This window comes from Pelodiscus sinensis, chromosome 3 (genome assembly GCF_052426305.1).
Source record: "Pelodiscus sinensis isolate ZL-2025 chromosome 3, ASM5242630v1, whole genome shotgun sequence".
NCBI classification, from domain to species: domain Eukaryota; kingdom Metazoa; phylum Chordata; order Testudines; family Trionychidae; genus Pelodiscus; species Pelodiscus sinensis.
Genome location: NC_143054.1, coordinates 180,487,729 through 180,515,084, shown reverse-complemented (window position 1 = coordinate 180,515,084; position 27,356 = coordinate 180,487,729). Strand labels below are relative to the sequence as shown.

The window sequence follows — 27,356 nt, the reverse complement described above, 5'->3', positions numbered from 1 at the left end:
AGTTGTCTAGGTTCAAAATAATGATGTTAAAATGTGTTTAATTTTGTAAATGTGTAACCACTGTAAATCCCTGTGAGCACTGGCTCCCACCTATTTCCCTCCCCCTCCCTTTTCCCTCCATCCTCCGCCCAGGCTTCTTGTGTATCAGAGGTGCAGGGTGCAGGAAGCTCCACAGGAGCTGGTACTTGGGAGGAGCCAGCTTTTAAGATGGTTCCCCATGCGTACTAAATCCCACTCACCCACTCTCTGCTGCCTTTGATACAGAGGCAGCAGGGACTTCTTGTAACAGTTTTTACTATGGTTGGGGAACATTTTCTGGGTCAGGGCCACTGACCTACAGAAAAATCAGTCAGAGACGGCACACAAATGAGAGGGAGAGGGAAACCCTCACTAATGTGGTCCCCAACTAAGGAGAAAGACCATCCCTACATTCCCCTTGAACACCAGAGCCTAGGGGGATGCAGCCTAATAGATTTTGTGAGCTTCAGTCACACGGTAGAGCAGCAGAGATGCTGGAGCTCCAGTGCCAACTCCCCAATGCTAGGGGAAAACCCTGAGCCTCAGGGGCCGTATCTAGTCAAGCTGTGGGCCACATCTGGCCCCAGAGCCCAATGAGTCTGGGCTAAACCGTTAATTGTATAAACGGCTATGCATTCACATCCCTAGTTTATAATTATCACAGCAATATCTATTTGACTGAAACAATGAAATATAAAATAGATATGTTGAAACTGCATATGCTATGTTGAAACTGCTGTTGTAATTTTTATTTACCAATAGAAAGAGTTTAAGAATTTAATTCTCTTAAAATCAACTAAAATTAAACTCAGATCTGTACATTTAATTTTCATTAGTCTTTAGAAATTAAATATTAAAACATTCATATTCTCATTGAAGGCTGGATTTTCTGGTCTGTTAAGAAGTGGAAATTGAATCTGCTATGCCCCTTCGCCAACTTTAATTTACCCCAATACTAGGCAACTAAGTATCACTCCTTTTCCCACAGACACAAACAATGGAGAATTGAGTCCTGAAACCATAGTAGTAGACAACACATTTTAAAAATAGATAAGTCCTTCTAAAAATCACATTTTTGGGATGGAAATTTTTTTAACATACAGTTGTTTCTGAGAAGCAGGATGCATATTATACTACATCTATCCACAGAAGACTGACTACTTACTATTTGATGCAGAATAAAATCTTTTGAAAAGTTTAGGTTGGAGTAGGAATCACTGCATAAGAGTCAAGAAGGCAAACTTGTAATTTATCAACAGCAGATTATGCTGAATTTTACTCCTCATTGAGAATGAAGTTGTTATGAATATGTAATAAAATACTTCCCGCCTTAACATTGATTCCTGAAATTAATATTATCTTTGAGAGTGGCTTCCATCTTCAATAATACTGTACTTTGGATACATCAGAATGTAACAAAATGTGTTAGAAAATTTAACCTTACCTTTGAATGCATTACTGTTATCAGTAGATAATATTTGTGTGGCCCATTAACAAATCAAAAAAGCCTTTTGAGTACTAACAGGAAAAATGTTAACCCTTGCACACTGCAGTATATTTTACAGCGGAGTATGTGCTAGATTTTAAAACTTCGAAATGCTATAGCTTTTAAAAATAATTCTTACACAGCACTCTACCAGTAGTAATACATAACTTGTTAAAATTTCCTTTTTTCATAGAGCTCCTTAATAGACATTTATAGTCAATTCTTGGCAGCATTAGAATCACTAAAAGAATTCTGGAATGCCATGGATGAAATTGATAAAATGACTTGGGTACTTGAGCCAGAAAACCCCACGCGGAGTGCTACAATGAGAAGAATTGCAATAGGTAGGAAAACAGTAGAAGAAATAAAGTATTTTTTAAAACAGAAGTGAAGTTGACTGTTTTGCTGTACTTAATAAAGAACAAGGAGTAGGAAAACAAACTGCTATTTGTTATACAAAACTAAACTGAGGCAGAATATTGAATTTGTTTGGGAGAAAGTATAATTTTACATTTTTAAAAAATATAAAACTGCTCGCTATGCTTGCTAACCCCCCCCCCCCCTTTCTCTGGGGGTAGGTATCTGGCTGAGGCGGAGGGTGCATGAGTGGGCTGGGGTGAGGTGTCTAGACAGTGGGGAGGGAGCAGTAATAGGGTGGAGGTGCAGGGTCTCCGTGGAAGGGTTGAGAGGGCTGGGGGTTAGGCCTGAGGTTTCCTGGCCCGGCATGGGAGAGAAGAGAGCACGCGACTTCCAGCCCCTTTCCCCCCCCCCCCCCCGGATGGGTGAGAGAGGGAGGAGACAGGGCAGTGGCAGGACGCAAAGTGTCGTGATTACATCACTCTGTCATCCTGTGGGAAAACATACATTTATTTATTTATTTATTTGCATAAATATATATGTAAATTTTATTTATACACACACATAATATGAATGAATTCTGATAAATCACAAATACAAGTACAGATCAATTCAAAACCAAGGACACATTTGTGATGATAATAATGCTATAAGTAGTAATTCAGTATAGGATTCTTAAATAGATTGTGTATGAAATGGATGTCTGTTTATAGAATACATGAAAAACTAGTTTACATTTAAAAATTATTCACCACTAATTATAATGAGAAATCTCAGGTAGCAGTGTTAATCTGTAACTTCAAGAAAAGTATAAGCATACTGTGAATATTTTAGTGTGAAACTGTCTTTGGAAGGATGGATATGGAATGGGAAATGTAGCTGTGGGAAAGGGGGGGGAAAAGGATAATTGACATGGGTAAAAAAGACAAAAACAGATATGGTAGCAGATAAAAGGCATAGAATAAACTATAACCATATGAAATAATATAAAATATACCTGAACTAAGATTAAAGCACCCTATTGCTCATCCGAATACATAGAATTACAGCTTAAATACATACAGGCAGTCCCCGGGTTACGTACAAGATAGGGACTGTAGGTTTGTTCTTAAGTTGAATCTGTATGTAAGTCGGAACTGGCGTCCAGATTCAGTCGCTGCTGAAACTGACCGCCAGTTCTGACTTATATACAGATTCAACTTAAGAACCCCAAGCTTCCCCAAGTCAGCTGCTGCTGAAACTGATGAGCGCTGATTTCAGGAAGCCTGGGGCAGAGCAACTCTGCCTTGGGCTTCCTGTAGTCAGCGCTGGTCAGTTTCAGCAGCGGCTGACTTGGGGACGCCTGGGGCAGAGCAGCTGGGGTGCTGCTGGGTTGCTCCAGTAGCACCGCTCCTCGGCGCTACTGGACCAACCCAGCAGCACCCCAGCTGCTCTGCCCCAGGCGTCCTGATTCAGCCACTGCTGAAACTGACCAGCAGCGGCTGAATCAGGACCTGGGGCAGAGCAGCTGGGGTGCTGCCGGGTTGGTCCAGTAGTGCCCAGAGCGGGTGCTGCAGGACCAATCCGCAGCGCCCCAGCTGCTCAGCTCCAGGGTCCAAAACAAAAGCCTGGTCTTCTGGGGGGGGGCACACTATCCGCGCCCCCCCCCCCCCAGCAGACCAGGGACACGGGGAGCAGAGCGGCAGCGGGGTGCCGCGCCTCTGAGGCTTTGCTCTGGAAAAGTCTCAGAGGCGCGGGAACACCCTCCCCCCCCCAGCGGCTGCGGCTTCAGTCCCGGTGCCTGTGGTCTGCTGGGGACCGTCCCCAGCAGACCACAGGCACCGGATCTCAAGCGGCAGCAGCGGCGGTTCCCGCGCTTCTGTGGCTTTGCTCTGGCAAAGCCTCAGAAGCGCGGGAACCCGCCCGGTGCCCCTGGTCTGCTGGAGACGGTCTCCAGCAGACCAGGGGCACCGGAGCAGCTTACGAACGGGGCTTTCTCGCCCCGGAGGTCACAGGTAGCAATCCGCTACCTCGACCTCCGGGGCGAGAAAGCCCCGTTCGTAAGTCGGATCCGCGTAAGTCGGGGACGGCCTGTAGTTTACCTTGGTTATTTAAAAAGTAAGCACATACCACTGTCCATGGTCAAAAATAGAGGAAAAAAATTACCTTTGGAATGAGGATTTGGATTAGTTTAGCATTTCTATAACTGTAGTGTTGCTCAGTTTCAGTCACAAGTGCCAGGAATTTCACCCCATCCATAAGTCTGGATGCCCACTCAGATTGTGACTTTATGCAAACAACTGTTGAACCAACATCTGAAGTGACAGGTCACACTTTTCCTTATTTGCAGCTCAGAGATTCTGGTGAATCTCCTTTTGTGCAGCCTGCTCATTTTCCTTCCAGTACAGTTGGACTGTCTCTCTTGCCTTACCTTGATTCCTGTACAGTGAAACATCTGCAGCTGGCTTGAGTCAAATGACTTGCGCTTCAGAGCTATAAACTGCAGTGTCAATGTTTGGTCTTTGGAGCTGGTACTCTTGCATCCTTTCCCCTGGTGGTTTTTCAACGGGAAGCTAAGACTTGTTCATACTGAGCTGAAAGTTATAGTCGTGAACACCATCAGTTCAAAATTCTAAGCCACATAGCTTACTTTAGCATTATAAAGCTGGTGTGCCCAAAACAACTCATTTGAAAAACAAACACTGTCTCTATTTGTGATTTATAAAGGAAAACTTTACGCCTTTCATTTACATGCATTCTCTCTCATTACAGGAAACAATGTCTCTGTAAACTTAGAGGTAGATCCCAGACATCCAACTACGCTTCCTGAGTGCTACTTTCTTGGAGCAGATCATGGTAAGGTATTTGTATACAAATGCATTTCTTACTCTTAGTCTGTTACGATATGCACCTATAATTGCTTCCAAGCTTTTAAGATAATCTTAATTTAGTGGTTTCAGGCTCATTCTTCTGTTTAAGCAAGTCAGTCTCTCTTGCTTATACTTACAGAAAACAATAAAAGTGAATTCATGGTATTGGGGTGGGGGTGTACAAATTAATAGGTTTGAAATGGCCTTTTGCATTATTGGCCAGGGGTCAGCTACGGCATTTTCCTTAAACATGCCTTTTCCTTTTGTGTTTTTAGTTTGGGATGATAGGGTCCAGTTGAGACCAGTATTATGTTTTGATATATATAAGCTTGTTCTCTCTCTCTGTTCTGTAGCCTAGGAAACCAGATAAGCATGGAGCTACTCTACTTTGTTGTGTCTCTTGCTTATCCTCATTGGCTCTGCATAACATCTTCAGGGTTGGATTCTTTGTAATCTCTGTAACCTGTTAGTTTGTAACATAGGAATGTTGATTTGATTGGAAGTTCTATAAATAATAATTAGGGGCAGGTATAATTGTATTCATTATTTGCTTATTAATATTCATTTTATGGGAGTTAACATTACTAAATAAGGCTTTTAGAAAAGTAGACATGTGAATTAACATACTAAAATAGATAAAAAGGTGTGATTAACACCGGGTTGTTGTATTCGGACATTATGTTGAATGTCCAAGGTAAACGTGTGTAGGCAATAAAGAGGTTCCATTTACCCCATCTGCTCCTGGGTCCCCTGTTTCTTCTCTAACACATTGCATGGTATTGTGCACTCCTAATATGTTTGACAAATTAAGATTAATTTAAAAATATAGTTGAGAGAAAAGTGACTAACTATTCATAACTTATTACTCCTGGGGACATTCTGTGTCAAAAAAAATTTGTTTGCATAATATTGTCGATAAATTCAGCAAATTTTATTTGCCAAAATAACAGAACATAATCCTATCAGTTTCAGTCATTTATTTCAAAACACCTTTTATCAAGCTTCAGAGGTGTTGCCAAGTTAGTCTGTAGCTGGAAAACTTAAAAACAACAAATTGTCTAGCAGCACCTTAAGGACTAACAAAACATGTAGATGGTATCATGAGCTTTCATGGGTACAAACCATTTCTTCAGCTGACTGGAATATTAAAAGTCCAGATCCAAGAATAAATAAGGAAAGGCAGGTAAAAAAAATAATGTATTGGATTGTTCAAGTTACAAGACGCTGATAAGAACAATTTGCACTTCTATAAGTACCCATTGTTTGGTTGATTGGTTAAGTCAGAGTTTCTCAAACTGGGTCCTGTTTCTCAAACTGGGGAGGGGCGGGGTCAGGAGCAATGTAGAGGGTGGTTGCAGCAACTGAGAGGGGGGTTGTGAGCAACTTACAGGAGGGTCACAGTATCACAAGTTTGAGAACCCCTGGGCTAAGTCATTAGGATGTGGAAGGTAGTGTGTGAGCCAGCCAATATCTTTATTCATTCCTCCCTGATAGGAATGGAAGTTAAGTTCCAACCCTTCCCTGTGAATTATGTCTCTAACAATACACACGTGTGTGTGCGTGTGCATGCAGGAGTAGAGTTAAGGAAACCCCTATGACAACCCAGTTCCTGTTACTCTGCCCCCCTCCTGTACACCCAGAGCCCAGCCACTGTGTCCCCCTCACCTAATATAGCCAAGTCCCCTCTCCCAAGAGCTCAGCTAAAGGGCCCCCCCACTTGTTCACATACCTGCACCTTCTCCCTAGTAGAGCCGTCTTTCCCCCCCAGAGGCCAGCTGTAGCTCACCCAGTCTAGACACCTGCTCTCTTATCACCCTAGAGCCCATGGATCCAGAGGAAGAAACAGCCTGCTGAACAACCCTAAACTTGCACAGAGGTTTCCTGCATGCCACTGTCTCCTTCCCTCAAGGCATTTTGGGAACTTCAGCTGCTTGGAACCCTATAGCTTCCTCCTCACAGCAGTGTGTTCTCTGTGCTCCTTGCCATGTCTTGAGAGGAAATCATACCTTTGGTGTATGATATCCCAAAACTTAGCACTATTATCATTATATATGGCTTTTCAAATCTGATAACTGAGGACCAAATTTGTAAATGTATTTAGGTGTCTAATGGGTTTTCAAATGAATAGGCACTTATCTGTGTATTTTGGTGTGTGCATGCCTTTTAAAAATCTAGTTAATGCTGAAATGTGGGAAAAATCTCTTCCTGTGAATAATGTTGTAAATATCTATGTATAATTTTGTAGCGGTAAATCCTTTGAGAACTAAGCTGAACAACAACATGCACTTGTGGTAAGTTTCTTCACTAATAATTTTAATTTAAAATCTACATTTCACAGTTCCATGCATTTAAGTCTCTTTCCTCTTACTTGCAGGGATCCTGATATCACCCTAATACAAAATTTGAAAGATGTTTTAGAAACTGATTTTCCATCTCGTGCTATGCTAGAAAAGACTGTAAGTGTTGCTTTTTGTTGATGCTCAGTTTTATTTCTGAATACTATAGATGGGGGAGGAGGAAAACAACATGCATTCAACCTGTCAGCCATTTTAATCTTGCCCTCGAGTTCCCACTGGGGAGCACGGTTGGGGGCTTCTCCTGCTCCACACAGGTCATGGTTCTATGCGGCTCCTGAAAGCAGCAGCATGTCCTGCCTCTGGCTCCTACGCATAGGGGCAGCCACAGGGCTTCATGCATTGTCCCCACCCCAAGCTAGAGATGTGAGTGGTTAACCGGTAAGCATCACCCTTACTGGCTTACTTAGTTATGGTTAACTAGCAGGGGCTGAAGCCCGCCCGCCTCCTCATTTTAACAGTTAAACATAATGTTAAGTGGTTAACTAATTAAATGGGACTTACATTCCTACTCCAAGTGCCACAGCTCTCATTGGCTGGGAACTGTGGCCAGTGATAGCTGAGACTGTCACCCGTGGACAGGACAGAACACAGAGCTATGCCTCCACATAGGAACAGGAGGAGGATCGGGAGCTACTTGAGATAAGCTCTGCCCAGAGCCTTGACATCTTCCTTCTCTCCTCCCTGGCCATGCTCCAGTCCCAACCCTGATCCCCTTCCTGTTGTCCAAACCCTTCAGTCTCAACCCAGAGCACCCTCCAGTATTTGAAATATCTCAGCCCCAGTCCAGAGCCTGCATCCCCTATCACATCCCAATCATAGGCGTGTACAGCACATTTCATTAGGATGTGCACCCAAAGAATTTTTTTAAAATGTACTTTGACCCCCATTAGCCACACCCCAACCCGTTAACCATGCCCCAGACCCCCATTGGCCACACCTCTAGAGGTAACACTGGGGGCACGATGGGCACATAACCAGAAGTAAAAGGTGTCATGTGACCCCCCCCCAAGGACTTTTCCCACCATCCTCCTACCAACAGGGATTAATTTGGCCCCCACCAAACCCCCCTCACACAACTATCCTGCAATTGCATTAACCCAATGTGTGTGACATTAACTTGGGGGCACAGAGGCTGGGGGAAGTGTTCCCTCAGTTTCCTCCCATGAGCAGAATGAATTTTGTCTTGTGCACCAGTACTGAGTTCATGTGGCTTGTTTGGATGTGCCATTGTAGCACCCAAGTTATTAATAAATATCTCATAAACCTTTACCTTTTCCCTCTGCTGCCAAGTCTCTTCCCCTTGCTCCATCAGCTCCCGTTGCCTGCTGCCCCCCAACCCCTCATCCTCTTCTACTGTCCTGACTTCTGCCCTTCTCACTGCCCTCAGCCCTCCTGAGACCAGCCCCCCTCCACCAGCCCTTCTCTCCCCCCTGTGCCCACTCCTCCAGTAGCCCCACTCTGATCATGTGAGTTACCCCTCCTCATCCCCTCTCTTAACACCTCCCTCTACACACCTGCCCTGCCTCTCTCTTCTGGTGCTGGTCCTCTCCTACAGGTGTCTGCCATTCTGCTTCACCCTCAGAATCCCGTGACACCTGCACCTTCCCTTAGCCCTGCATCCTCCTGGTGCTTCCCCCTTTCCCCCTGGTGCTCACCCCCTCACCACCATCTGCCCCCATTCCCCTCAAGCCCATGCCCTCACACATGCCTTGCTCCATCCCTGCCTTCCTCATGCCCACCCCTTCTTTCAAGCCTTTTCCCAGCACCTTTCCCTTCCCCCTCTAATCCCCAATGCCCTTCCCCTCTCCTCTCCCAGCATCACCCTTTCCCCCCTCCCACTGACACCTCCCCTCCTTCCCTTTTCCTCATTCTGCACTTGGCCCCCTGGCATTTGTCTCTCTTGCACCCTGCCCCTTGGTGTCTTCTCCTTTCTTCTCCTGACCTGCCCCCTCCCCTCAGCACAAGCCCCTTCTTCTCCTACCCCTTTCTCTTTTTTCTCCCTTCTCCTCCCATTCCCTCCCTTACCTTACCTTCGGCTTCTGCCTTTCTATTTGCGGGGCTGGAGTCAGAGCCAGCCCAAACTACAGGCTGGCTGGGCCCTAGCCCAGGGTGCCTAAGGGCTGCCGTGCCAGGCGGGGGCGCTCCCAGGCGCCTCAAGGGCGCCGCGCCGTGCCAGGCGGTGGCGCTCCTGGGCACCTCAAGGGGGCTGTGCCCTGCTGCCGGGCTGGGGCGCCCCCAGACGCCTCAGAGGTGCTGCGCAGTGCTGCCATGCTGGGCGAGGGCGTTCCCGGGCACCTCAGGTCCGCCATGCCGTGCTGCTGGGCTGCCAGGCTGGGTGGGGCCCAGGGCGCAAAAATGGCTCGGGCTAGCCATCCTGAGACATTAGGGTTTACCTGGGCACACCCGGCACACCCGTGTGCACGCCTATGATCCCAATCTCAATTTTAGGAGTATTCATGACCCTCAGTACAATTTCTATACCCTGATGTGGCCCTTGGGCCAAAAAGTTTAAGCTCCTCTGGTATAGGCTGATGAAAGTGCAGTTGTCACCTTATAACTGCCAACAAAAATAAGCATCAGATTTGATTGGATTAATGACTTCTAAACAAAGCTTCTGAATATCAAGCAACAACTGTTAGCTTATTAACAAACACTTAACATTTTCCTATGGTCTCCACAGTATTAAGGTGATTAACAAGGTGGATTTGATTTGATTAAATCACTAGTCAGGAAGACTCGATTTAATCATGGTTTTCTACATAAAAGTGCATTCTTGTTGCTTGTTGTAACCTTAGTGCATATTCTTCGCAACTGATAAGATGTAGGTTTCATTTTTAGAAGGTACACGCTTTACATTTTTAAATGGTGATTTATTTTGAAAATTTTACAGATTAGTTTTACAGCTATATAAGAAAATTAATGATTTTTTGATTATTTAATTTAACAAAGGTGATTGAAGTCATAGGAGACACACTATATCTAATTCAACAGGTTCATCATTAAAATTTGGAGGATTTTCAAATATTTCCCGTTCTTAAGAGGAGAATACCACCAAATATACATTTAATTTATTTAACTAAAATAACAATGTTATGTATTCTGGATTTTTTTTCTTCAACAGCAAACACAATAGTATAACAAAACAAGCATATTAATTTTTTAGTTTAGTTGAACATTCAGGTTTTAAAATCAGGTTTATTTTTGTTTACATTACGTTTAACTAAAATAAATTAAAAAAAACCCCTCCAAAATGAAATCAAATATATCATTCAGGTCAACATGAGAAACTTAAAATATTGGCTTCTATTGCTAACTCCGTCACCTTTATTGTCATTTTCCTGTTTGTTCATAGTCTAGAAAAGAAAATAAGCTTTCTTGCTTTTTCAGGCCCCAAACAATTTCTCAATTTGGAACGTATTAGTCCAAAGGAAGAAAATATTCTTTCTATACCAGAAGTAGTTACTGTTAGAAGTGAGATTATAACTTTAACAGTCTCTGAATGCAAGTGATTAAGTGATTTCCACCAGTTCACTGGTATGACTTTCTTTAAAACAACATCAGCAAACATATTTCTTGAATGGTTCACCCTTTTTGTAGTTGGAATTATGGAAGGATGATTGCTGGATGCCCAGGTCATAGCCAACTCCTCTTCTTCAGCAGTTAAGGTTTGACCCTGGTACCGAGTATTGAGAATATTTGAAGGAAAATTAACTGGAGATAGTGCTTGTCCCATGGGTTTTCTTTTGAATGCTTGTAATTTAACTCTGTCAATTGCATATTTCTTTTTTTTAAAAATCTCACTCAATTCCTTCCAAATTTCAACTGCCTCAGCAATAAAACAGCTATTTCCTTGTATTTTTTTCCCAAGGCTACAGATATAGGCTTCAGAGTACTCAGCGTGTGTTCAACATTTCCCTAAAGTCCATTGTTAAGAACTTTGACTGTGATAGTGCCATCTACTTTTTCACAGTTTTGTTCACAAATGGTCACCAGATTAAGCCAGTTCTTCATATAGTGCCTAAAACAGTCCACTACTGAGTTCCATTGCATATCTTGTAGAAGAGTTAGCTTTGCTCCTCCCACTTTTTTTCAGAGCAGCTGCTGCAAAAGTATTTTGCAATTTCAACGCTAGCTTTGATTTCTGGAACACTGAAGTCTTTGGCTCGTAGGTGCATCAAATGAGAACAGCAACCATATGTTATTAGCTTAGGACTCTCTTCTAAAAATTCCTTCTCATCTTGGATACATTTGCAGCATTGTCTGTTACCAAGCCGTATATTACACATTTGAATTTTTTTCAGTTTGTTGTTCCTTTTACTGCTACTTCTTGTAAATATTCTGCTACGTGTTCATGTCCTTATGTCTTGCTTACAGAAACAATTGATACACTTCTTCCTTCTGTTGTCACATAAGCACATACAACAAAATCATTGTAGACATCGTTCCAGCCACCAAAACTCGGGTTAACAATTTTACTCTCTAGCCTTTTTTTTTTTGTGCCACTGTGGCTATGTGACATACACGATGTGACTGAAATGCTATCGTTGGCAGATAACTTTGAAAATATAGAAAAGGGTGATCTTGAAAGTGGATAGTCTTCAGAATCCTGTCTGTTGAGGACAGTTAATTATTACTATACTGCTGATTTAGTATTATTCATTGCATTCACTGAGATGCAGTACTACTTTGAGGGTGAAGCTCTCTGCCTATTCCAGCTATTTATTTTTATCACAACTGCATCAAAAATGATAGTACCATAGAATAACAGCTATATTTTATGCTCAAACTTGAGAATTCAAGAATAGTCCAGAATGCAGGCAGGCAATCCTTAAGAAATAAGTATGAAATAAAGTTTACAAACCTGAAGATCCTGCATATTCAGAAGTGTTCCTTTCATTATTTTCAATGACGCTTCCTTCCTCCTGAGAAGGAATACATCTCGTGATGTTTCATTTGGACAGCCAGGCCTTGAATTTCTTTGTTGCCCTGTCTACATTTCCATGCATGCCTATCTTACCCACAGATATAGGAACATCATTAAAATATTCCCACACTGGGTCTCTTTTACGGCCTGCTGCCATTATAGGTTTTCCCTTCCAGTGAGAGGATAGTATGGTAGATTTCCAATCAATGAGGCTACACTCAGACCTCATGACTTCTGGAATATGCTACTCAAACAGTTTCACTTTTTTGTTTCTGCTGCCTAGATCTCCCTTCTCACATTTATCCCCAGACTTCTTCTTGTCCAGATCTATTCTGACTCAAATCTTCTATTTACTTTGCACTTTGAAAGAGGTAAGGGATTGATACTCAGTACATAAATTTGCTGAGAGACAATAGCATTGAGGTCTGTTGTTTCTCACTTCTATATATTATTTATTTATTTAAAAACATTTTTGTTAGCAAGCATCCTATCACTGGAGACACAAAACCAGAGTTTGAGAACTGCAAAACTAAGGATATCTTATGGTATCATCTAGACTGAGTCCCACAGGGTAGATACAAATATTAACCTAAATAATCTGTACAGAAGCCTCTGGAACATCATAAGATTTGATCCCTAATCCATGAACTATTAGAACTCATTTATAAAACTTTTCTTAAACATGAATACCGTATATACTCGAGTATAAGCCGACCCGACTATAAGCCGAGGCACCTAATTTTACCACAAAGAACTGGGAAAAAATATTGACTCGAGTATAAGCCTAGGGTAGGAAATGAGGCAGCTACTGGTAAATGTAAAAAATGAAGATAGATACCAATAAAATTACATGAATATTTATTTCAAAGAAAAACAATAACCTAGCTCTGTAAGTGGAAAAGGGGGTCAACAAAAACAATATGGTATCAAAAATACCGTAACTTTAAAAGTACAACAACCTTAGCTCAATAGATCTCACTGGACAATAAACTTTACATGCAGGGTTTTACCTTTTAGGACAAATTCAGTGCAAGTGCTTAAGATTTCTTGGTAGGGGAAATAAATAAATAAATAATGTTAAATATTAGAAGATCACAACACAGTCCTCAAAGTCCTCCCACCAATCCAATGAGCCCCTGAAGGGACCTTTCCCAGGCCAGAGCCCCTCTCGGCTGCTCCCCGAGCCTCCCTGCCGGCGGCCCCGGGGCGAGGCCGCTGGCTCCGAGCAGCACCTGCGGGCGCACCCGCAACCCAAGCGACCGGCAGAGGCTCCGAGCACCCCGCGCGACGGCCCCCGACACACGGAGCCCAGCCCGCTCCCGGCAGCGCCCCCCGCCCCGAGCGCCTCGGTTACCGGGGCCGGAGCTCCGGGCTCACGCGGCTAGACCCGGCCGGCGGCAGAGACGCGCTGAGCCCGCCCGCCTCAGTTCTCGAGACGCTGACTCGAGTATAAGCTGAGGGGGGCATTTTTCAGCACAAAAAATGTGCTGAAAAACTCGGCTTATACTCGAGTATATACGGTATATTGTCTCACACTATAGAATAGAATTTATAATCCCTATTTGATGATGAGATATCTTTGAGCTATAATGTATCTTAATTAAAAACCGTCATTAGATTGGTCTCAGAGGGGTAGCTGTGTTAGTTTGTAACTTTAGACACAATATCTTTAGATACGTTTTTCCTCTGAAAGCAGTTTATCAAAATACTAGATTTAAATAAAATCAGATTTAAAAAAAAATCATTTATTTTTATCTACCCTGGTGATTATTTACAGGCATCAACATTAAATGGGGAGGAAGTTCAAGAGTACTAGTAAGGTGGCAAATTGAATTATTCTGTTAGAGCGGGATGATTTTGAACCCTAATTATGTAGATAGATCAGCTTAGCAGGGACAAAAGGTTTTCCAGATAATAGTACAGTTTCTCTGAGTAGAGTACCCAAAGGAACAGTACTTAGTTCCTGTGCTGATGATCAAAGAACTTTTTGTCTGCATGTGTGCTGTTCCCTGCCTTCCACAAGGCTACTAAGCATATGTGGCAACGCCTCCTTAGTTTTTTCTTAGTTAGTCCTCTGTTGTGTTCTAGACAAGGTGAGAGCAAGATAGTCTATCCCATTCTGCTCCTTCCCACCCTCCTTTCCCATCCTCTGCAGAGATCCCACTCATGAGCAATTTCTCAAGCAGGAGGTGCAGTCTCTCCTTGCACTAGGAGCAATAGAGGAGGTTCCTCCAGAGTTTAGTGGTAATTGGCTTTACTCCCAATATTTCCTAATCCCAAAAGCCAAAGTGGGGCTTCAGCCCATACTGAACCTCAGCGGTCTCAACACTTTTATGAGAAAGACAAAGTTAAGAATGATAACTTGGCTTCCATCATCCCCTTCCTCAATCCTGGGGACTAGTACGCTGTCCTCTATCTAAAAGTCAAGTATTTTCATATATTGATCATTCCTGCTCACAAACAATTCCTCCAGTTTGTCCATGCCTCCTATCAGTTTGCAATGCTCCCATTTGGCCTATTTATGGGAGTTGTAGCTGCATAAACACCTGGACCTAATGCTTTCTGAATCTGGATGACTGGCTTATCAAGGGCCCATAAGAAAGTCAGGTGTTGGAACACATGGAATTGGTGTGAGCTGCATTCCTTGGATTGGGGCGCGCGTTGAACGAGGCCATGTCCACTGTTATCCCCAAGCAGTGGATAGAGTTTGTGGGCGCGTCTTTGGACATGACCTAAGCCGGGGCCTCTCACCTAAGGCCCAGGTTCATATCAGTAGAATGGCTGCACTTATCCCCTATCACGACAGCCAGAAATTATATGAAACTGTTGGGCTGCATGGCGGTACGCACATACATTGTGCAACATGCCAACTCAGGCTGGCCCCTCTACAGGCTTGGCTTGCTTGTATTCACAAATGTGCTCATCACCTTTCCTCCCCACATCATGGATTCCTTGACCTGCTTGCTGCAGGAGGAGGTAGTGTGGAGTGGAGTGCTGTTCACCATTGGTTCAGCTCGCGATGGATGCATTAGTGCTGGGCTGGGTAGTGCACATTGGCAACTTGAGGACACAAGGTATGTGGTCTCAGGGAGAGTTATTGTTGCACATTAATGTCAGGGAACTAAGGGCAATCCATCTAGCGTGCTAGATGTTCCTAGTCCATATGTACAAGGCAGGTGTGTTTCAATCCTGAGAGACAACACAGCAGTGGTATTTTATACAAATAAGGTGGTGCTCGTTCCTCTCCCTTATGCCAGGAAGCCCTGCTACTGTGGGAGCTTTGTGTTCAACATTCCATTCACATATCTTCTGGGAACCTCAGGATACGCTGGCAGACATTCTTTTTAAACTCACAAGTTCTCTCTCAGAGCAGACTAGGTTTAGGCATCTATTACACGTGGCATCTTTTATATGTTATCTGCACCTAGACCTCTTCACAATGAAAGGCAACAGGAAGTGTCTGCTGTTTTGCTCATTCCTAAATGATAGCCTAGGGCCCATAGGAAATGCATTTCAGGTACCCTAGGCATTGCACCTGCTATACACCTTTTCCCCTTTCATAGGAAATGCATTTCAGGTACCCTAGGCATTGCACCTGCTATACACCTTTTCCCCTTTCTCATACACAGAGTCCTCCTCAAGACGTGGCAAACTACAGGGCTGCTCTGATCCTGGCCCCTCCAGCATTGGTTCACCACTCTCCTGGAGCTCTTAGTAAAACCTTATTAAGGGCCCAAATGTAAAGTATTCTGTTGAGTAGGAAAGATAGAAAGTATGGCAAAAGACGGCCTTGACTTGACTAGGAGATCTTGCATGATCTAAAAATCAAAAAGGAGTCGTCAGAAGAAGTGGAAACTAGATAAAACTGTAAAGGATGAATATAAGCAAACAATACAGGTAAGCAGGGGCAAGATTAGAAAGGCAAAGGCGCAAAACAATCTCAAACTAGCTAAAGACATAAAGGGAAGGCATTCTATAAATATATTAGAAGCAAGAGGAAGACCAAAGAGAGGGTAGGGCACACTGATCAGTGAGGAGGGAGAAACAACAGGAAACTTGGAAATGGCAGAGGTGCTTAATGACTTCTTTGTTTTGGTCTTTACCAAGAAGTCTGATGATGAAATGCCTAACATAGTGAATGCTAATGGAAATGGGATAGGTTCAGAAGATAAAATAAATAAAGTTAAACATTATTTTAAGAGTTAGATGTCTGCAAGTCATCAGGGCCTGATGAAATGCATCCTCGAATACTCAAGGAGCTGATAGAGGAGGTATCTGAACTTTTAGCTATCATCTTTGAAAAATCATGGAAGATGGGAGAGATTCCAGAAGACTGGAAAAGGGGCAAATATAGTGTCCATCTATAAAAAGGGAAATAAGAACAATGCAGGAAACTACAGACCTATCAGTTTAACTTCTGTGCCAGGAAAGATAATGGAGCAAGTAATTAAGGAATTCATCTGCAAATATCTGGAAGATAATAGGCTGATAAGTAACAGTCAGCATGGATTTGTAAAGAACAGGTCATGTCAAACCAATCTGATAGCTTTCTTCGATAGAATAACAAGCTTTGTGGATAAGGGAGAAGTGGTAGATATGCTATATTTAGACTTTAGTAAGGCATTTGATATGGACTCATGATCTTCTTACCAATAAACTATGCAAATACAGCTTAGCTGGGCTACTATAAAGTGGGTGCATAACTGGCTGGATAACTGCTCTGAGAGTAGTTATTAACGGTTCACCATCCTGCTGGATGGGTATAACAAGTGGGTCTGTTTTGGGACTGGGACTCTTCAATATCTTCATCAATGATTTAGATATTGGCATAGAGAGTACGATTATTAAGTTGGCAGATGATACCAAGCTGGGAGGGGTTGCAACTGCTTTGGAGGATAGGGTCAAAATTCAAAATGATCTGGAAAAACTAGAGAAATGGTCTGAGGTAAATAGGATGAAGCTTAATAAGTACTCCACTTAGGAAGGAACAATCAGTTTCACACATATGGAAAGGGAAGTGATTGTCTAGGAAGGAGTACTGCAGAAGGAGATATAGAGGTCATAGTGGACCACAAGTTAAACATGAGTAAAAAATGCAGAAGCAGCAGCAGCAGACATGTTTCTTGGCTACATTAACAGGAGTGTTGTGAATAAGTACGTCTAGACTACATGCCTCTGGCGACAGAGGCATGTAGATTAGACTACTAGGCATAGGAAAATGAAGCGGCGATTTAAACAATCGCCGCTTCATTTATATTTACATGGCTGCCGCGCTGAGCCGATCAGCTGTTTGTCAGCTCAGCGCGGTAGTCTGGACGTGCGGGGGTCGACATCAAAGGCATTTGTTGACCACCCAGGTATGCCTCCTGGGATGAGGCATACCTGGGTGGTCGACGAATGCCTTTGATGTCGACCCCCGCGCGTCCAGGCTACCGCGCTGAGCCGACAAACAGCTGATCGGCTCAGCGCGGCAGCCATGTAAATGTAAATGAAGCGGCGATTGTTTAAATCGCCGCTTCATTTTCCTATGCCTAGTAGTCTAATCTACATGCCTCTGTCGCCAGAGGCATGTAGTCTAGACGTACCCATAGATGTGAGGAAAGAGCCTCATTAGTAGGGAAGGCAACTCTGAAGGAGGCAGAGGAATGTAGACTGTCCACCTGCTTGTAGTACAACATAGACACATCATGTCCTCCATGCCAAGTCCTGGATCATCTTAAAGTCATCTGCTATAGATGGTGGAGAGGGCATTACCATCTCATCTACTGACCATGATGAGAAGTGAGTAGGAGCTTTCACTTCTGGTTCCTCCCTTCTTCCTCAAGGAATTCAGAGGCCTTTAAGGCAGCATCTGAAGGACGGTACTTCCTCAACTGTCAGCATGTTATACTAGTGGTAATGGAGCCCTGTTGTCCTTTGGGCCAGCAAAGGGTCCCAGTACCACCCATAGTGCCTGCACCACTTTGCATTCTGGGTTATACTCCTGGTGCACGCTGGGACCAAAACTACAGTGGGTGGTTATGGGTTCATGGCATCAGTGTCCCATAATGCACTCTTCTACTCCCTCCTCCTTGATTGAAATCAATGAGAAAGTCTTTTCGTGCCCTTTTTGGCCCTAGTTGCCCATGTAGACACCATATCAGTGGGAGCATAGATCTACATCAAAACATTGTGATGGTGATGTCTATCTTGATGCACCTAATGGCATAGTTAGCATGGCATTCCAAGAAGAGGATGAAGAATCTCAGGGTCCCACACACATGCTGTGCAGGCAAGTCCTTGCATTGAGTGAAATGGAACCTCAGTTAGCATTCAAATCCTACTGACATAGTGGAATGCCGGTTCTGGTGCTGTGAAACAGGCACAGACTGGTGGAACCACGATGTGATGCAGATATGGGATGATCAGTAGTAGTTGCAAAATTTCCGAATGAACAAGGCCAGTTTTCATCAAACTTTGTGAATAGCTTTCCCCTGTCCTGAAGTGCAAGAATACCGAAAAGAGACCTGCTCTGTCTGACCATGGAGAAGCTACCAGTTAGCTGGGTATCAGTTTGGAGTAGGGAAATCTACAGTGGGTGCTATTGTTATGCAAATAGTCAAGGCAATCAATACCATTCTTCTCCGAAGGGTTGTGACTCTGGGAAACATGGAAACCATAGTGGATAGCTTTGTCAAGGTGGGGCAATAGATGGAACTTTCATCCTCTTCTTGGCCCCCAATCACCTTGCCATGGAATACATTAAACCGGAGTACTTCTTAATAGTGCTGCAGGCACTGGTGGATCACAAGGGCCATTTCACCAACACCAATGTGGGATGGTCGAGAAAGGTGAATGATAGGTGAATCTTTAGTAAGAAAGATCCTGAGGAAGCAATGGATGGATTGCCTTAGAGATGGTCTGCAGGTAGATCTTAATTTCACTTTACAAAGACAAAGATGATGGATGCTTGTACAACATGGCAGGATATAGAGTGGTGAGAAGATGATCACATCTGTTAGCTGAATTCTAATCTTGGAATAGGTAAAATGGATTTTTAATGGAAGAAATACATAATTTAAAAGTAATATTTCATTTTTTCCTCCTTTCAATTCCAAGAACTTATTTTGTACATTCATTAACTTGTCTGAAATCACTTTGTTTTGTATTTGTAAGGATTTCACTATGGACTGTGGTATCTGTTATGCTTATCGACTTGATGGTGCTCTTCCAGACCAAGTGTGTAGCGATTCCCGATGTGGGCAACCTTTCCACCAGGCTTGCTTGTTTGAGGTAAAATTTTTATTTATGACAAATCCACTTGGCTCTAATTCATGGATCCCAGATAACGGGCGACTGTATTTGTGTGACAATATTATGGACACAATAGAAATAAGCAGCTAGTTAGGTGTCTGGTAAAGCAGAACCACTAAGACTTCTTAATTACATGACCTTATTGCTACTTCCCTCGTGTTCTCTCCCATGACTCACTTATGTCTTAAATAATGTCTTAAGGAATACAAGGAACCTGCTTTATTGTGTGTGTACAAGGTCTAAATCAGTGAGTCTCCATCCAGATGGGCTTCTAGGTGCTACAAAACTAGAGTTATTTAATAATACTGCTCTGAAAATCTCAGAAGGAAGTGTGGAGGAAGTCAGAGAGGATCACTTTAGAGTACTTTCAGTATGTAAAGACAGTTAATCTTTGTAGGTAGATTATACAGAAAACAAATCCAGCTAAATTGCATGCTCCAATGCAGTATGAAACCACTACAAATCAGAGATTTATCAGATACTATGAAGAGCACTGTTTATTAACTTCAGACAGGTCATTGCTAAAATGGGCATAAAATTCATTCTCTTATCTTGCAGTGGTTACAAGGTCTTCCTTCTAGCAGACAGAGTTTTAATGTCATCTTTGGTGAATGTCCATATTGTAACAAGGTAAGGAAATATTTTGAAAGTCTAATGGAAATGTATAATTGAATAAAGTACATACAGTACTGGAGCTTAGGAAAAGTAGAAAAAATAAGACCAGCAGATAGTAAATGTTAATTTGATTAAAATCTTGTGAGTTTTATATTTTATTACACTGTAAAAATTAAAGGAAGGTGTTACTAAAAGATGTTACAATGTCTAGATATTAAACCTGTATCAGAATCCTTTATTATGAAAGATACAGGGTATTTAATTTTCCTACAATTTTTAATATTATTCTATGAAAGGACTGGTTTTGGAAAGCATGTGTAATTCTTAAAGTAAAAACAACCAAATAAAAATAGTTTAACCCACATGTAGCTTTGTACACTCCAGATGTTGACGTTTTTATTGAACATCTTTTTAAAGCCAATCTCAGTGAAAATGTCTATGAAGAAACTTTGAAAAAAAACCGTATACAACTCTGACCGAATGACACTTCACGTAAACTTGAAGACATTTTAAATGGTGACATCAAAGAAAACACAATGCAAGGAATATTAATATCAGAAGTACAAGTATGGCCATACTGTATCGATACCTCTCTTCAGTAAATGCAAGCTTTAAAGTTCTGGACACAGAAAAACTACTAAAATCTCTACTACGTTCTTGCAAAGATAGCGGAGAATATGTAAGCCTGTTTTGTTGTTGTTCCTTGTTATCTTCCCAGTAATCGGTTTGGGGACAGTGCCTGTGTAGTTGTCTTACGGGGTTTTCCTGCAAGGGGGAAAAATATACAAATGTTTCCAGTGTTAAACTGAGCGGAAATCTGAATCAGAATAACAAAGATTAAAATATTCTGTTGCACTAAATACCAAAGAACTACAATGAAAGAACAAATTCTGACAAGCTTTCAGCAAGCTTTCCGAGTAATATGCTGAGCTACTAGGAGTAGAGATTTAATGCCTCTAGGTTTTTCTGAACATTCTGTCAGGCAGCTAGCATTCAAAACTTGATTAAACATACAAATGCAGCAGTGGTCCTATCTACAAATTAATGTGTGTTTGGTTTTATAATGTAGGCTAAAGTCTTATGGGAAAAAATCATGTTTAATAGCAACATCTAAAATGTTCTAATACCTTTATCGTTGTCGTCAACATTGAAAATACATAAACATTTACAATGTTATTGCTAATAAACTACTATATACGCATTTTAAAATTGATTGTCAAATTTGTTGTTTATTTAGATTTCATTTCAAGTCTCCATAATACAGGCAGTCCCCGGGTTACGTACAAGATAGGGACTGTAGGTTTGTACTTAAGTTGAATTTGTACTTAAGTCGGAACTGGCGTCCAGATTCAGCTGCTGCTGAAACTGACCAGCGGCTGACTACAGGAAGCCCGAGGCAGAGTTTCTCTGCCCCGGGGCTTCCTGGAATCAGCCGCTGATCAGTTTCAACAGCAGCTGACTTGGGGACACCTGGGGCAACTCTGCCTCGGGCTTCCTGTAGTCAGCCGCTGGTCAGTTTCAGCAGCGGCTGACTTGGGGACGCCTGGGGCAGAGCAGCTGGGGTGCTGCCGGGTTGGTCCAGTAGTGCCGAGGAGCGGCGCTGCGGGACCAATCGGCAGCGCCCCAGCTGCTCTACCACAGGGTCTGCTGGGGGGGGGGGGAAGAGCACACTAGCTGCGCCCCCCAGCAGACCATGGAGACATGGGCGGCGGGACCGAGACGCCCTGCGGTGCCGCCGCCAGGGTCCTCCGCGGCTTTGCTCTGCATCTCCATGGTCTGCTGGGGGGGGCCCAGCAGACCAAGGAGATGCAGAGCAAAGCCGCGGAGGACGCGGGCGGCGGGACCATCCAGATGCCCAGAAGACCAGGGAGAGGCAGAGCAGCTTTTCTCACCCCGGAGGATGCGGGCGGCGGGACCGCGGCGCGTCCTCCGGGGCGAGAAAAGCCCCGTTCGTAAGTACGGATCCGACGTAAGTACGGATCCGCATAACTCGGGGATTCCTCATAGATGTAGATGGTTTTTAATTTCCAGAAGAATCAACTTTATGGCTCTTTTGTCCTGCTTTGATCTTCACCTCTGAACTGATTCCTGCACCCACAATCCCTAACACAAAGCTTTTTCTTCAAAGCATAGTTATGTTGCTTGTATTTTAGTCCTGTGCTTTCTTTTGACAATCACCTCCTTCCTTTAATGTTGTTACCTTCCCATGTCACCTTCCTTCTACAAATTCCCATCTTTAAATATTTCCTGTTCTTACTTCCATATGCCATCCCACTCTCATCTACATTAGTTTCTTTTGCTAAATCCATCCCACACGTCCTCTATCCTGGCATTGTAGTCCTTTGGATGAAAAATTTATAGCGGAGAAAATCAACATGGACCCTGAATTATCTGCCATTTTCCTTCCGAGTCTCCTTCCTAATTAGATATTCAAGTCCATCCATCTCAACCCATTTTTCACTACCAAAATATTAAAACTATCTCATGAAGTCTTCTTTTCCATGGTCTGCAATACAGATGCCATTCTACTTTGATGTTGTCAGCTGCCTTCATTCCTACTCTTTTGGTTTCCTTTCCCTGCTTGTATTTTTTCCTCTGCCTTCATACTTACCACTCTTTATTCTAAAAGCCCTTCTGCCCCTCTAGTTATCACCATTTTACTTCCAAGATCTTCAGCAAGCTTTGAACTTTTGGTTTTCTTAACAGCTCACTCTCCTCCCTCTACTACCTTCTCCTCCAACTGTTGTACTTCCCTCCACTCTTGAACTACATGGTTGTGTTTTTGTTTCCCTTTTCTTTCTTCTTTTCAGGTTGTATCTGTATTCATGGCTACCAAATTACACATACCACTCCTGTTATACTATTTCCATCCCTGATCAGTGTTAAGAATTCTGGTATTTTCCTATTTATTGCCCCCAAAAAACTAAATTGCAGAAACAGACCACCTTATCTATTCCACATGCCAGCCCTGGGGTTACAATGTCATAAATAACTCCACTTCTCACAATTAGGCTGCTGCTGAATTCTGTAACAAGTCAGTGTTTCCCAATATATGTGTGTCTCTCTCCATAACTCCTGCTACATACAACTCTTCACCTGTCTTAAATAAGTTTGATGGCTAGACTCCTGCAAACTCCTTTGTTCTGTCAAACTTGGCTTCCCATCTTCCACTCTGTTCAAAATACCACCAACAAACTCTTCTTCCTTTCCTGCTGTTGTTATAATCATGTTGTACTGGGTCCTCTCTGACACTTCATCATGTTAAGCCTCCTCATCTTCATAGCTGTGAGTGGACTATAATAAGTATATATAAAATCTTACTTTCCCAGCCATCTTTGACTTGAACCTGCAGCCTTTTTTTAACCTATGCCTGATATATCCTTCCTAATACCTATCACAGCCTCTCTCAAATGCACCAAAAAGCACTTCTTTAATCCCAATATAACTCTCCATCAATTTTCCAAATCAGTTATATAAAAGGAATTAGTAGGAAGCATACCATCCAACACAATATTCCTCCCATGGCCTTATTTTGTGTATTCCTTCTCCAACTTCCCTCCCCTTAATTCTTCAATTTGAATTTTTTAACACGCTGACATCCATATTCAACTTGATTCTCTTGTTACTGATGATGTGCTATGAATACCAAGGAACAGCTATAGAGGAAAAACCAGACTAAGAGTCATATTCCCCAATTACTTTTTCCTCCTATAGAAGAATGACTCAAAAATACTAATGGCAATCAAATATTATACAAAAGGCTGGTTGAGTCCATTCTTGTGCTTGTCACCTGATCCTCCTTAAGAGGTGGTTCTACTGCTCGTTCTCTCCTTCTGTCACCCCGGTGCACACATTCACAACTCCTCCCCTCCAACTATACAAAAATGTGCCCTTGCTTTCCAGCTAAGTGCAGCTTCTGGTATCTCCACAAGGAAAGGGAGAAGGGGGGGGGAGAGGAGAACATACATCCCCATATCTCTTTGCAGTACCATGATTTATAATGAAGATGGCACCATGGTACTGGCTGTTTGTGCTAATACATGTGATCAATGGCAGGGACCAGTCTCTATTATTCACAACAGAATGACTGACTACCTGACTGGAGAACCAAAAGCCGCTGTTTCCAATAAGAATCAGGTGCACAGGGGTCTAAGATCTGTGGGCAAGGAGGGATTTGCAGTGAAGCAGTTTGGGGATGGTCCAATTAGATATTTATATTCTAGCATCCAAAACAGAATTTCTTCATAAAAATAACATCTTAATTACTGTTTCCAACTCCTCCTCTGTATTCGCTCTTTATCAGGGAAGGTGATTAAAAAAAATCAGGAGTGTTTTTCAAGACTCAGGGAGGCTTTTTTAGTTTATCCTCCTTCCTATTAACTGGCCATTTATCAGAACTGTTCTGCTCACCACTTGCCTGACTGAAGCAGCCATGGGGCAATGTTGCTGTTTCCTCTTCAGTTTGCTGCCTTGTACTGGAGTCTCTATGCAGTAACCAGAAGACTGTTTGAAGCAAAGATTTTATACTTTTTTAAAAACTGCTTGTAAAGTTTCAAACTGGTGCTTCAGAAATGAGTTTGATTTTCTTATCTAGTAAGAAGGGCACAAACTGAATAAATAGTAATTGTTAAATTAACTTGAAACAAACGGGGAGGAGGGCGAGAAAAGTTTCTCTTACTAAAATTCATTCTTTTCTGAACTATTCCTACTCAAATTGCAAGGAAGCCTTTACAGAATGATTCTTTTCACTCTAGAAGTGTAAAGCTAACCAGTACCGATCCACTTTGGGGGACAGATTATTCAAATTGAAGCTAATGAGGACATTCAAACCTTAATATAATAGAGTAGCCAATGCTATTGAGCTTTGATCAGATAAATTCTGACATTGCCTGAAACCAAGATTTTTATTATTATTATTATTATTATGGGTTAATATTAAATGTAGCTATTGAAGACTGAGCTATTACCAAAGAGTGCTATTAGAGCAGTTTCCCCACTGTAAATTAGAGGAGAAAATTACTACTGTCTTGCAAATGTTTATTTTAATGACAAACACTACACAAGAATGTTATCATAGTACCATTCCTACTACCTGTGACTAGAGAAGAAATGTTCAGCACTAGAAATACAGCACTATTTTTGCACCTAATGCACAATGACGACAGATTATACCAAATTCTGGTGTTACTATGATTAAAATCTACCCTGCTATTTTCACAAATTTGTTGTGCCAATCTTTCATTGGAGAAAAACATGGGACTATTAAAGCAGAACTCTTTCCCCATATACCATATTTACTAGAACATCAAAACTCTCACCAGCAGTGGCTCATTATGCTGAAACTTCTTGTTTAATCCAATCGATTTCTCTTGGTTTTGTCTGTGTATTACCTGAATACCAGCTCTTTTCAGACAGTTATGTTCTTTATCATCTAGCTTGCTTTCATTTTGTTTATACTGTTTTGGTGAAATCTTTGGTAAATCAGCCTGTTAACATACAGTTAATAACATGATATGGTGAAAACATTCAACAATTCAAAATGAAAAATGCTTAAATATAGTACAAAGAATACAAAGGCGAACTTCAAAACCAGTCAGAAGATACTAAAAGTATGTAGAAAATAGTTGTCAAACCTTTCCCATCATCAGGACAAGACTAGTGCTTTTACTTACTAAAAGGAATTTTAACGGAAAAGTATATTTTAGAAATGTCTGTCTGTCCATCCGTCTGTGAGTCTGTCTGTTCAAGAACTCCTCCCTCAGTGGTAAGAGCTAGGACCACCAAATTTGGTATGCTAATTCCTTTTATAATAACTTAAACCAAGGTAAGAATTTGGTTGTGCCAAGACAATCAGATGTATCTGGATTTCGACTGTTTCTCATAAAATAGAAAGGGAGGGATCTGCTAGAGGGAGTTATTACTGGAGAATAACCAAAAGTGGGCAGCAAGGGGCTAGAGATGGGGATGGGGACAGCTGTAACCCCCTTGTGCCAGCAGAGATGGACAAAGGGACAGGTATCTACCATATTTTTTAGAGAGTTTGTGTGTCTGTCCCCCAACTGGAGACATGAACACACACCCTGGCTGTCCACACTGCAGTGGCCATGAACAACACTGTACATAGTGCTTCTCACCTGGCCTCAAGCTGTTGTTGGGACAAAAAGCTAGGGTTGTCCTCTTTCCCTGGGGCATCCTACATACTGAAACCCTCAGCCCTAACTCCACCCCAGAACAATGGCATAAAGGAAGAAAAACAAAACTTATTTGAGTTAAGGACCTGAGCAATGGCAGCTAAATCCTCTGATGTCAATAATTTAGAATTATGTATACATTTAACCTTTTCTGGGAAAGGAAACAGTCACAATTTAAATCCTTACATAAGTTTCCTAGTATTGCATTAAGCCTAATATAATGTTACTGTTTCAAATGAGATAATTACTCCTTTATTCAGGTAATCTAACCTTGGGGTGAGAGAGTTTATCTTTAGCTCCTCTTATAGCTTGTTAATATATATATTGGGAACTATAATCAGGAGTTCATACACATTTTTTCCTAGTCTTATACTCACTCTAAGGCTACGTCTACACTGGCCCCTCTTCCGTAAGGGGCATGTAAATTTCAGCAGTCGTCGTAGGGAAATCCGCGGGGGATTTAAATATCCCCCGCGGCATTTAAATAAAAATGTCCGCCGCTTTTTTCCGGCTTTTAAAAAAGCCGGAAAAGAGCGTCTTAGACTGGCCCCGATCCTCCGGAAAAAGTGCCCTTTTCCGGAGGCTCTTATTCTTACTTCGAAGAATAAGAGCCTCCGGAAAAGGGCACTTTTTCCGGAGGATCGGGGCCAGTCTAGACGCTCTTTTCCGGCTTTTTTAAAAGCCGGAAAAAAGCGGCGGACATTTTTATTTAAATGCCGCGGGGGATATTTAAATCCCCCGCGGATTTCCCTACGACGACTGCTGAAATTTACATGCCCCTTACGGAAGAGGGGCCAGTGTAGACGTAGCCTAAATGTCAAATGTGTTTGGCATTTGTAACTCTTAAGGTAAATGTATCCAAAATACACCCTGTAGGCCACATGCTATCCTTCAGCACTTCTGGCACTGAACAATTTCAGTAGTAACAGTCACTTGTGACCCTCTGCACAGCAGTTCTTGAGTATAGCAGTTACAAATTTAATGTTTCCTTTTGGTGGTGTTGATTAAATAGCTCAAGAATGATAATTACACAAAGAAATATTAAAGAAGAGTATTGTACCAAAGTAGATTATAGGAAAGCTACTTCATCAGCCCCAATCAAGAGCTGAAACACAAAACCTCTATTGTCAGTCTAATGCCAAAAAATTAGCAAGTATAATTTTCAAAAGTGCCTACAGTCCAGTTTTTGAAAGGTGCTAGGTGCTTAAAGGTGCAGAGAGGCACCTAGTATGAATTTTTTCAAAGATAATTAACTACTTTTTAAAT

General features: G+C 42.3%; 2 protein-coding genes across 15 annotated transcripts in view; one reads left to right on the top strand and one right to left on the bottom strand.

Moving 5' to 3' along the window:
- Positions 1 to 21,108, top strand: part of FANCL (FA complementation group L) — a 79,633-nt gene extending 58,525 nt beyond the window's left edge. For 2 of the 3 annotated variants that reach the window (XM_089777520.1, XM_089777519.1), the window contains 8 exons: positions 1,698 to 1,848; positions 4,613 to 4,696; positions 6,956 to 7,001; positions 7,085 to 7,166; positions 14,962 to 15,065; positions 19,147 to 19,263; positions 19,843 to 19,914; positions 20,317 to 21,108. In XM_089777520.1, the coding sequence (XP_089633646.1) occupies positions 1,698 to 1,848; positions 4,613 to 4,696; positions 6,956 to 7,001; positions 7,085 to 7,166; positions 14,962 to 15,065; positions 19,147 to 19,263; positions 19,843 to 19,914; positions 20,317 to 20,329 (669 nt within the window). In that variant the 3' untranslated portion in view covers positions 20,330 to 21,108. The remainder of the gene's footprint in view (positions 1 to 1,697; positions 1,849 to 4,612; positions 4,697 to 6,955; positions 7,002 to 7,084; positions 7,167 to 14,961; positions 15,066 to 19,146; positions 19,264 to 19,842; positions 19,915 to 20,316) is intronic. The other variant, XM_075925523.2, reaches the window with a different exon arrangement.
- VRK2 (VRK serine/threonine kinase 2) overlaps positions 20,266 to 27,356 on the bottom strand; it is a 96,680-nt gene continuing 89,589 nt past the window's right edge. For 6 of the 12 annotated variants that reach the window (XM_075925512.2, XM_025184190.3, XM_014573133.4 and 3 more), the window contains 3 exons: positions 25,218 to 25,385; positions 24,310 to 24,402; positions 20,266 to 20,664 (listed from right to left, as the gene is read on the bottom strand). In XM_075925512.2, coding sequence (XP_075781627.2) covers positions 20,422 to 20,664; positions 24,310 to 24,402; positions 25,218 to 25,385 — 504 coding nt within the window. In that variant the 3' untranslated portion in view covers positions 20,266 to 20,421. The remainder of the gene's footprint in view (positions 20,665 to 24,309; positions 24,403 to 25,217; positions 25,386 to 27,356) is intronic. The other 6 variants (XM_075925514.2, XM_075925515.2, XM_075925519.2 and 3 more) reach the window with 5 other exon arrangements.